Below are 11535 nucleotides of genomic sequence, written 5' to 3' on the forward strand. Positions count from 1 at the left end.
CCACATGATATGTGTTTTGCTTGGAGCGTCGTGTATTATATTAGTCTTTGCTTTTTAGTTTACCACATTCATCCTTGCTGTACACACCTTTTTGGAGAAGCCTATTTGATTAGAATTTGCTAGAATACTCTATGTGCTTCACTTATATCGTTTGAGCATGATAGTTTTTGCTCTAGTACTTCACTTATATCTTTTAGAGCACGGTGGTGGCTTGATTTTATAGAAATTGCTAGTCTCTCATGCTTCACTTATATTATTTTGAGAGTCTTTTAGAACAGCATGGTATTTGCTTTGGTTACAAATTTGGTCCTAGAATGATGAGCATCCAAGTTGGGTATAATAAAAACTATCATAGAAATTGAATTGGATGCTATGATCAATTTGTTGCTTGATAATTGTTTTGAGATATAAAGGTAGTAATGTTAGGGTCATGCTAGTGGATAATTATGAAATTGAGAAATACTTTTGTTGAAGTTGGCAAGTCCCGTAGCATGCACGTATGGTAAAAGTTGTGTGACAAATTTATTGCATGAGGTGCTCTTTTGATTGTCTTCCTTATGAGTGGCAGTCGGGGACGAGCGATGGTCTTTTCCTACCAATCTATCCCTCTTGGGGCATACGTAGTAGTACTTTGCTTCGAGGGCTAAGTAGACTTTTGCAATAAGTATATGAGTTATTTATGACTAATGTGAGTCCATGGATATGCGCACACTCATCCTTCCACTTTGCTAGCTTTTCTTATTACTGTGCAACTCTCGCTGGTATTGAACCCATTATTTACCTTCCTCAAAACAGCCATCATACCTACCTATTATGGCATTTCCATAGCCATTCTGAGATATATTGCCATGCAACTTTCCACCGTTCCGTTTATTATGACACGTTTCATCATTGTCATATTTCTCTTTGCATGATCATGTAGTTGACGTCGTATTTGTGGCAAAGTCACCTCCATAATTTTCATACATGTCACTCTTGATTCATTGCATATCCCGGTTAACCACCGGAGGCATTCACATAGAGTCATATCTTGTTCTAGCTTTGAGTTGTAATTCTTGAGTTGTAAATCCATAAAAGTGTGATGATCTTCATTATTAGAGCATTGTCCTAGTGAGGAAAGGACGATGAAGACTATGATTCCCCCACAAGTCGGGATGAGACTTCGGACTTTACAAAAAAAAGAGAAAAGAAAAAAAAGAAAAAAAGGAGAAAGGCTAGAAAAAAAGAAAAAAAGAAAAAAATCAGAGAAAAAGAGAGAAGGGACAATGCTACTATCTCTTTTTCCACACTTGTGCTTCAAAGTAGCACCATGATCTTCATGATAGAGAGTCTCATATGTTGTCACTTTCATATACTAGTGGGAATTTTTCATTATAGAACTTGGCTTGTATATTCCAATGATGGGCTTCCTCAAAACGACCTAGGTTTTCGTGAGCAAGCAAGTTGAATGCATGCCCACTTAGTTTTTTTTGTTGAGCTTTCATATATTTATAGCTCTAGTGCATCCGTTGCATGGCAATCCCTACTCACTCACATTGATATCTATTGATGGGCATCTCCATAGCCCGTTGATACGCCTGGTCGACGTGAGATTATCTTCTCCCTTTTTGTCCTTACAACCACCACCATTTACCACCATAGTGCTATGTCCATGGCTTGCGCTCATGTATTGCGTAAGAGTTGAAAAAGCTGAAGCGCGCTAAAAAGTATGAAACAATTGCTCAGCTCGTCATCGGGGTTGTACATGATGGGAGTATTTTGTGTAATGAAAATGAAGCATGGCCTAACTATATAATTTTGTAGGGATAAGCTTTTTTTGGCTATGCTATTTTGATAGGACATGATTATTTGTTAGTATGCTTTGAAGCATTATTATTTTTATGTTTTATAAGCTTTTATCTTGAATCATTTGGATGTGAACATTCATGCCACATTAAAGAAAATTACATTGAGAATTATGCTAGGTAGCATTCCACATCAAAAATTTCTTTTTTTTCATTTACCTACTCGAGGACGAGCAGGAATTAAGCTTGGGGATGCTTGATACGTCTCCAACATATCTATAATTTTTTATTGTTCCATGCTATTATATTACCCCTTTTGGATGTTTACGGGCTTTATTTTACACATTTATATCATTTTTGGGACTAACCTACTAACCGGAGGCCCAGCCCGTATTGCTGTTTTTTTTGCCTATTTCAGTATTTTGAAGAAAAGGAATATCAAACGGAGTCCAAACGAAATGAAACCTTCGGGAGCATGATTTTTGGAACGAATGTGATCCAGAGGGCTTGGAGTGCAAGTCAAAAAGCAGCTGAGGCGGCCACGAGATAGGAGGGCACGCCCCCCTTGTAGGGCGCGCCCCCCTGTCTCATGGGCCCCTCGGGCGGCCACCGACGTACTTCTTCCACCTATATATACCTACGTACCCTGAAAACGTCGGAGAGGCAGACGAAACACAATTTTCACCACCGTAACCTTCTGTATCCGCGAGATCCCATCTTGGAGCCTTTGCCGACACTCTGCCGGAGGGGGAATCGACCACGGAGGGCCTCTACATCAACATCCTTGCGCCTCCAATGAGTTGTGAGTAGTTTACCACAGACCTACGGGTCCATAGTTATTAGCTAGATGGCTTCTTCTCTCTTTTTGGATCTCAATACAATGTTCTCCCCCTCTCTTGTGGAGATCTATTTGATGTAATCTCTTTTTGCGGTGTGTTTGTCGAGATCCGATGAATTGTGGGTTTATGATCAAGTTTATATATGAATAATATTTGAATCTTCTCTAAATTCTTTTATGTATGATTGAGTTATCTTTGCAAGTCTCTTCGAATTATTAGTTTGGTTTGGCTTACTAGATTGATCTTTCTTGCCATGGGAGAAGTGCTTAGCTTTGGGTTCAATCTTGCGGTGTCCTTACCCAGTGATAGAAAGGGTTGCAAGGCACATATTGTATTGTTGCCATCGAGGATAACAAGATGGGGTTTATATCATATTGCTTGAGTTTATCCCTCTACATCATGTCATCTTGCTTAATGCGTTACTCTGTTCTTATGAACTTAATACTCTAGATGCAGGCAGGAGTCGGTCGATGTGTGGAGTAATAGTAGTAGATGCAGGCAGGAGTCGGTCTACTTGTTATGGACGTGATGCCTATATACATGATCATGCCTAGATAATCTCATAATTATTTGCTTTTCTATCAATTGCTCGACAGTAATTTGTTTACTCACCGTAATACTTATGCTATCTTGAGAGAAGCCCTCTAGTGAAACCTATGGCCCCCGGGTCTATCTCTTATCATATTTGCTTCCAATCTACTTTTATTTGCATCTTTATTTTCTGCATCTATATTATAAAATACCAAAAATATATTTATCTTATCTTACTATCTTTATTAGATCTCACTTTTGCAAGTGGCCGTGAAAGGATTTACAACCCCTTTATCGCGTTGGTTGCGAGTTCTCAGTTTGTTTGTGTAGGTGTGTGGGACTTTTGAGGAGCCTCCTACTGGATTGATACCTTGGTTCTCAAAAACTGAGGGAAATACTTACGCTACTATTGCTTCATCACTCTTTCCTCTTCGAGGAAAACCAACGCAAGCTCAAGACGTGGCAAGCTTCCGCTGTTATTTAGTTTAGATGGCCTTCAGCCATTTATATTGGTGTAATTATACTCTTTATGAGGACCTCGATGTAATAAGTGTGTGATTGAACTCTGTTATAATTCCTCGAGTACTGTGTGTGTCAGCATTACCGATTCAGGGATAACACTTAAGCACAGAGACTTCGGTCCATTGGGATCGTGGTCGCTACAATATGATCGTTAGGTGGGTAGATATTTTGGAATAGTTGGCGCGTAACATAGCAATGGTCGGATTTGAGGTTCAAATTCCTCATGACTATCATGTTCCTCACTGTGTAGGCAATCCGCACTGGCGAATTCCTGACTCCTCAGTCAGAATAAATTCCTCAGAGACCAAAAGATCTTCGTCTCTGTCACTGAAGAAATTGACTGAACTGATATGAGATTTTCAATGGCTTCACTCGAAAGGATTGGGTAGGTGTAGGATTTTGAGATGAACATCACTTGAAAATCAGTTTCCTTGGTATTACCTCGACCCCTTTAACAGTACGGTGTTTCCTATGACTCAAAAAGGAAAAAAAAACTACGAAAACAAAAGTCTTCACGCTTCATAATCCTCGCATGAATATCCAAGTCTTCAAGGTCACACCAATTTCTTCACTTTCAAAGTCTTTAGGAGACCAAAGTCTTCGGGTGAAGACATTCATTTTTAGGGGTCGACTTTCATCGTAAATATCAAACTCCTCATCGACTTATAGAGCATGTGTACACTCACAAACATATTAGTCCGTTAACCTATAAGTCTTCAATATACCAAAATCACTAAGGGGCACTAGATGCACTTATAATGGGCCGGCCCAGTCGAAGGGTTCCCTGTGCGAAGCCCCAGCTGGTTGCCGCAGTAAGGGCACATAGGTGCAACCATCGGGGCGGTAGTGCCTGACAGCACAACACGGCTCAGGAAATTTGTTGGGCCATAGGTCGGTCGAATGGACCGGAAGGCACATGACGATACCAACCAGTAATAAATGTCCTGGCCCAAATTCATTTCCAATGAACATACAGAAGAGTTACAATACATAATACAACATAGAGCGCTGATCTCGAGAAGAGTAGAAGGCCTGGATTTCGGGAGCATCTGAGCTCTAGCTCAAAAACGATTTTTCCTTTGTATATATTCATGCATAGTTGTCGACCACATTTTGGCCCAACGGTGGCTCATAGTTGTCGACCACTGTACTTGCACCCATAGGCTCAAACCCGCTCTTGGTTGACCCATTTTGCCGATCTTCAATAGGTTTTTGCCGATTTCTCTGTTGGTTCCTTTCCTTTCCTTTTTCCTTCCTTTGTCTTTTTTTTCTTTTTCTTTGTTACTTCTTATTTCTTTTTTATTTTTCATTTCATTTTTCTGGTTTTTATTTTATTATTCTTATTTTTAAATACGTTCATTTTTTAACATCTTTTGCTCTTCATTTACGTTTTCCTTTAAAAACTGGAAAACAAATCCTATAAAAATGAAACATATATGTATATGTGTATGAAAAATCAATTACGTGAATTTATTTAGTATGTTGATATTTTATACACGTTCATATTTTTTTAAATACACAATTAAATTTTATTTCATACACTTGAACATCACTTATCTAGTATATGAACATTTTAAAATTCTAGCGAATTCACTTTTTTCTACTTTTATTAATTTGTTGACAACATTTTGGGCCGGCCCATTTGCCGATCTTGAGCTAGTTTTCCGGTTTTTTTCTTTATTTTTTTCCTTTTTTGTCTTTATTTTCCTTTTCCTTTGTCACTCTTTTTATTGTCCCTTGCATTTGTTCTGTTTTTACTTGTGGTTCTTTTGAAAAAATACATGCCCTTTTCCATCTTTTGTTCTAGATTTATGCTTTCCTTTTTTGTTTTGTTTTTCATTTTACAGGAGTAATATAACATATATTTATACATGTATAAAAGATAAAGTCAACCCCATAAACTATTTTAGAAAATGCATTAATCTATTTATTATTAATATTTTTACACATGTTTTTTTAAATACACTATAAATATTTTATTTCACATGTACGAACATTATTTATCCAGTATGCGAACTTTTTAAATCTTAACGAATACACCTTTTCCCTTTTTTTTAATAAGTTGTTAATCAAAATTTCCCTAGAGGGAAAAAACCACGGGCTTAAGGGCCTACTAGTAGGTCGGTGCACTATTACTACATGAAATGTTTATTATGTGTAGAATGCTTGACTTGTGCTCTGCCGTTGTTTTAGTTTTTTATAAGAGCATCTACAGTCGGACTACTCATATTGACTTTTCACACATTCAGGCTAACAGCCCAGTCAATGATCGATCATTATTTTGGGACCCAACCGGACACTTCACAACGTCCCTAAACGTTTGGGTTGTCTGGCACGTCCCATATCTAGCCCATACATGGGGCGGATATGGGAGGCTCGGGCGCGTCTGCCATGTCGGGCAGGCCCACCCTATCCCTACATATACACCGCCCGGTCCAACCCTAGGCTCCGGTCAACTCAATCTCGAACTCTCCACTCCGCTCTTCTCTTCCTCTTCTACGTCTCATCCCCTCCCCTTCCCGTCCCATCAATGTCGCCTCCAACAGCGAGGCGTCCTGCGTAGAATCTGAGGACGGCAACCACATCGATTGGGAGTCGTTGCAACACGAGGAGGACGACGAGGAACTCGCCCTCCGCGTCGTGATGTAGCGGTCGCGGCTGGACAGAGGCAGCTCCTCCTCCGTGCAATCATGTTACGCGGCAACACGGTGTGAATGTTGTGTCGGTTCATAGCGCCCCACATGCTTCATGCGTTAGCGCCGATGTAGAGCCGCCGCCACCCCCCCCCCCCTCCGCGACCCTTTGCAACCACTCCTCTTTGTGCGCCTACCGGTCACCGATGTGTCCTCGTTCCCGCCACACCAGCTCCGCGGATGCGGGCGCCCGAAATGGATCCGCGTACCGCACACCATGTAGGCAGATGGTAAGGGAGAGGGCGGTAGCGATGAAGGCAATTTTCCCCCACCAGACCCGTGTCGCAGCGCCGGTCGATCCGGAGGACCATCTCCTCTTAGTGGCCCTCTGCTGCAAGAACACTATCGCACTTCGGCTCGGCATCGAGCAAGCGGAGCGTAAAGAGGCGGAGAAGGCAGCTACGGAAGCGAAAGTTGCCCGACTGGCGAAGCAGCATGCATGCATCGTTTGTCGGATGGTCGGCTTCATCTCCTCCTCATCCCACGACTCCGTTGATACCCCTCCCGCCGCCGCCTACACAGAGGGCTACAACCGCACCGGTGACCGCAAGGGGAAGGGGACTACGAGGAATTGGTGATTTCCGATGCCCTATTCGTCTTCTTTTAATTAGTATTTACTTAACTTTTAGTTTGAATCTAAGTCTGTTTGGTCCAATGAACTGCCTCGTTTGCTCCGATGAACTGTGATGCTACATCTGTGTGAACTGTGATCTATAACTCTTTTGATGATATGTTTCGTCTGTTGATCTGCATAGTTTCTCTCGGGTTGCATGGATAGCATGGTTTGAGAGGGGGATATGAGGTACACGGTTGCGGAAGCGGAGGGGTGTACGGTCACTATCCGCGGACGTGCCCACGCGCGTCCATGGACGTTTAGGTGGTTAGCTTTACCATGTCCGAAGAATTTGATGATGTTCAGCCGGAACACAAGAAGGGAGTGCACAATGGCGAAAGCACACGATCTCATCAAATCTCCTGTCATGCTTGATTTGGGGCGTCGCTTGTCGCTTTTAAATACCCCCTGAGTATATGTAGCAATGCTACCATCCATGAAAGAGTTACGAACATTTTTACGTAATTAGCCTGTTGTCAAATTAGAGGTCGACAGGGGGAGGGGGCAGGATTATTGGTATATGTATTTGCCACACTCACTTTGGATTGAATGGACCAGCGTTCCACCCTAACAAAAATGCAGTTGTTTGTCCTCACAAGCTACGAAAGACGGGGAATCAATTTATTTATTTGGAATGACTAGTATAGCACGAGAGAGCACCGTGTAGCGTGTTATCTTTGACAATGCCGGCCTCTCGAGTACCACCTGTAAACCCCATTCAACGGAGAGGATATGCACTTTCAAAAAAAAACGGAGAGGATATGCTATACTAGACATGTCAAATGAATGGTATTGGTATGGACGGAGAGGATTCCTCTGACCCACTCCTTGTGAAGCATGACCCATTTCCTCCATGAATATAAACCCCAAACCAGAATTAATGTCCAACTTCAACAAAAAGACGACGACTTATGGAACTCAGACAAGCAGCCGGTGACTTCAAGGATGATGGAAGCTCCTTCATGTGCTCCCGGCTCTACGTCGCGGCGTTCGAGGGGCGCACGCAGGAGGTCGCCGGCCTCCTGGCGGGAAGAAGCGGCGACGCTCCGGCGGCAGCGCACTCAAAAGGTATCGCGGTTGATCACCATGGGCGACCATGTACGACCCAGGAGGTCACCGGAGAGGGGAACACGCTGCTGCACATCGCCGCCGGGCAGGGCCACGGGGGGCTCATTGCCGAGCTGTGCTACCACGACGTCTCCCTCCTCTCCTCCGTGAACCGGGCGCTGGACACGCCGCTGCACAGCGCGGCGAGGGCCGGCCACGCGGACGCCGCGGAGGCCGTCGTCCGGCTGGCCCGGGCCAGCGTGGAGGAGGACGCGCTCCGCGGGATCCTCCGCGGCAGGAACGACGCCGGGGACACGGCGCTGCACCTGGCCGCGAGGCACGGCCACCGCGAGGCGGTGGAGAGGCTCATGAAGCTGGCGCCGGAGCTCGCCGCGGAGGCGGACGGCGCTGGCGTGTCGGCTCTGTACCTGGCGGCGATGAGCGGGTCCGTGGACGCCGTCAGAGCCATCGCCTCGCACGGCGACGCGTCGGCCGACGGACCCAACTCGCAGAATGCCTTGCACGCCGCCGTTCTCCAAAGTTCAGGTTTGTTTTCTTCGTTCTTTTCAATTGCACCACAAAAATCCATGCTTCGTGTCGACATCTGTGGTCGAAATGGAGGAGGGAAACACGTTGCGTTGATGCCAATTCGTACAGTTAACCATATGGCGTTGACCATTTTGGGCGTGACGCATATGGAGTTGTGACATGTGTGCACATACAAAGTCAACTTTAAATTTAAAATTTGTGGTGCCTTGCAGATCAACTTATGTTTGTTTAAAAACTAATTCGGCAAACCGTGCCAATGAAACTGCTCCATCTGTGCACAAGATAACGCAACCCATTCGCCCATCCTAAACGTGTCCAACTTCTCCCATCCTGTGAATTTTCTTTCTTTTTCTTTGCGGGGAATTTTCTTTCAGGCAGTCATGGAATCGGAACGCCTCTCAAAAGTCTAAACAACCTCTTTGAATTTAGTGTTATTACAGTTCCTTCAAGTTTTGAACTGAATTTCTATATTCCTAAGATACATCATCCGATATCCCCTACCCGCTGACAACAATTCAGCAATTTTCCAAGCATACCAAACATAACAAACCATCATTTCATCTGCAGAAATGGTTGACTTGCTCTTGCAATGGAGGCCGGCACTCACCAGCAACCTTGACACAAACAAGAGCAGCCCACTGCATTTTGCGGCATCCGACGGTGACCGCTCGATCATCGAAGCTCTCTTAGCACATTCACCGCCCAGCACCGCATATCTGCAGGACAGTGACGGCTTCTCAGCTCTGCATGCTGCAGCAAAGATGGGCCATGTGGCCGCCGTCCGCCTGCTGCTGGAACTATACCCTTCTTGCGCCGACATTCGTGACAAGCGGGGCAGAAGCTTTGTTCATGTTGCAGCCATGAAGGGCCGCTCTTCCGTTGTGTCCTATGTTATCAAAAGCAAGATGCTGGAACATCTTCTGAACATGCAAGACAAAGAAGGGAACACGCCGCTGCATTTGGCTGTGGCAGCAGGGGAGCACAAGGTTATCTCCAAGCTGTTGTCATGTAAGAAGGTGCATACCCACATGATGAACAATGCTGGCCGGACACCATCTGATCTCATAGAGGATTCGACTGGTTTCTACTCAATGGTAATTACCCTCTTCATTTCCGATGTTTATGAGATATCTTGCAAGTATTTTCCCACAAGATATTAGGATGCATCTAGTATAAATAGTAAACTTTGATGCAGAGGCCGAGGGAGGAATCTATTCTATGGTTAAATAGATGCTTATTTTTGTATTTGTTTCAGTAATTGGTTTGCTATAATGCATGGTACTATGAAAACAAGAGACAAATACACATGGAGTTCATATATATAATGTTTTTTTTATGAATATGCAGATAAAGCTAGTGGTGAAACTGTATATTTCTGGAGCACGGTTCAGGCCAGAGAGGCAAGACCATATAGAGAAATGGAAGGGTCAGGATATCATGAAATGGCGAGAGACGACATCGAAAAATCTTGCGATTGTCTCCACACTCGTGGCAACAATCGCCTTCTCTGCAGCGTTCAATGTGCCTGGATCATACGGATCTGATGGAAAGGCAAATCTTGACGGGGATCGTTTCTACAACGCCTTCTTGGTGTTGGACACCATTGCCGTGACCACATCTGTGGTTGCAACAATACTGCTGATCTATGGGAGAGCTTCACGGACAAATCGCTCCTGGATAGGCTTCATTGTGTCAATGCATTTCCTTTGGGTGGCACTGAATAGCATGATGCTAGCCTTCTTCATGGCTATAGCCGCCGTGGTGAGCGACAAGAACCCCATGAAGATTGCATTGTCCCAGCTGATGTACGGTGGGTTGTACATCTTGATGACACTGCTTGCAAGCTTTGCAACGCCCGGATCGTTTCTAGGTGTTGTGCGGTTTTTGGTTGGCGGTTGTTCTGAACATCTACGGCGTTCCAAAAGACGCATAAGTCGACAGTTCCCCTTTGTTGTATATTATGCTTTTAATGTGATTGTGTTCATCATTGTGAATACAATAGTACTTGTATCAATTAGTGTTGCTGGTCGTCTGCCTAGGTAGAATGGCTCAGATCATCATGCAGTACTACTATTTTAAACATGAGTCTTCTTAATTGCTAACATTTTTGTACTTATGATTAAGCATATTTGTGTGTGAGTTAACATTTCCTTTTGTACAGAAGAATTTTGAGAGATCATGGTTACAAATGTTATAGAGTGGACGTTTGGAAAACAGAATTTGCTTTACACACATATTTATGGAGATTACTTTTGGGGGGTTCGCTACATCTCTCTTGAGCTTTGAACTTTGTGATGTGTCATGTTGTTCACTCTAATGTCCTATTTCCTAGTATTTCCTAAACAAAAATCTCCCTTGCTTGACCCAAGTAGGGCACTAGTCCATCCATGTTGGCCATATTCTTGTATCCCCGCACAATTTAAAAGACGAGTGTAAATCTTGTGCAACACTTATATGTGACCTTACATATTTCGTTATGATCCTACATCCATTGATGTTACCTTATCATTCCCATATGCATATTACTCCATGCGTCATAATGTCTTGATTGCACAGGTCTAATGAATACTGAGGTTGCGCTTGGAGAGGTAGGAGTTGTCACACACACGGGCGTGCAGTGGACATAGCTGTGCAAGATGAAGGCCATGCTCACCCGACACGAAGTAGTACACAAGGAGGAGCAATGTGGCATGCCCCATTGGGTGACGATGCCAACTACTCCCTCCGTTCTTAAAAGAATGTACTTGCAACTTTGTTGGAAAGCATTTTTTTAGTTTGACTGTATTTATACAATAATACAATAACATTTTTGCCATCAAATTAGTAGCATTAGATTCATGATAAAATATATTTTCTTCATAAACCTATTTGGTTTCACAAACATTGATATATTTTTGCACAAATTCGGTCAAACTTTAAGATAGTTTGAGCATCCAATAAAATTGAAAGTACACTCG

The 11535-nt window shown here is 43.5% G+C and overlaps 1 protein-coding gene across 1 annotated transcript; it reads left to right on the forward strand.

The window, feature by feature from the left end:
- Positions 1–7893: 7893 nt before the first annotated feature.
- LOC119279166 (ankyrin repeat-containing protein At5g02620-like) lies at positions 7894–10772 on the forward strand. The gene is made up of 3 exons (XM_037560523.1): positions 7894–8575; positions 9146–9672; positions 9926–10772. Exons 1-3 carry the CDS (start codon positions 7894–7896, stop codon positions 10619–10621), a joined length of 1905 nt encoding a protein of 634 aa, XP_037416420.1. The 3' UTR covers positions 10622–10772.
- The last annotated feature ends 763 nt before the right edge of the window (positions 10773–11535 follow it).

This window comes from Triticum dicoccoides, chromosome 3B (genome assembly GCF_002162155.2).
Source record: "Triticum dicoccoides isolate Atlit2015 ecotype Zavitan chromosome 3B, WEW_v2.0, whole genome shotgun sequence".
Classification (NCBI taxonomy): domain Eukaryota; kingdom Viridiplantae; phylum Streptophyta; class Magnoliopsida; order Poales; family Poaceae; genus Triticum; species Triticum dicoccoides.

What these genes read in the sequence shown, in the direction of transcription:
- LOC119279166 (XM_037560523.1), top strand. Translation starts at nt 7,894, where the DNA reads ATGGAACTCAGACAAGCAGCCGGTGACTTCAAGGATGATGGAAGCTCC. An exon ending in CGCCGTTCTCCAAAGTTCAG is followed by an intron (nt 8,576 to 9,145) that starts GTTTGTTTTCTT and finishes TTTCATCTGCAG; the next exon opens with AAATGGTTGACTTGCTCTTG. An exon ending in CGACTGGTTTCTACTCAATG is followed by an intron (nt 9,673 to 9,925) that starts GTAATTACCCTC and finishes ATGAATATGCAG; the next exon opens with ATAAAGCTAGTGGTGAAACT.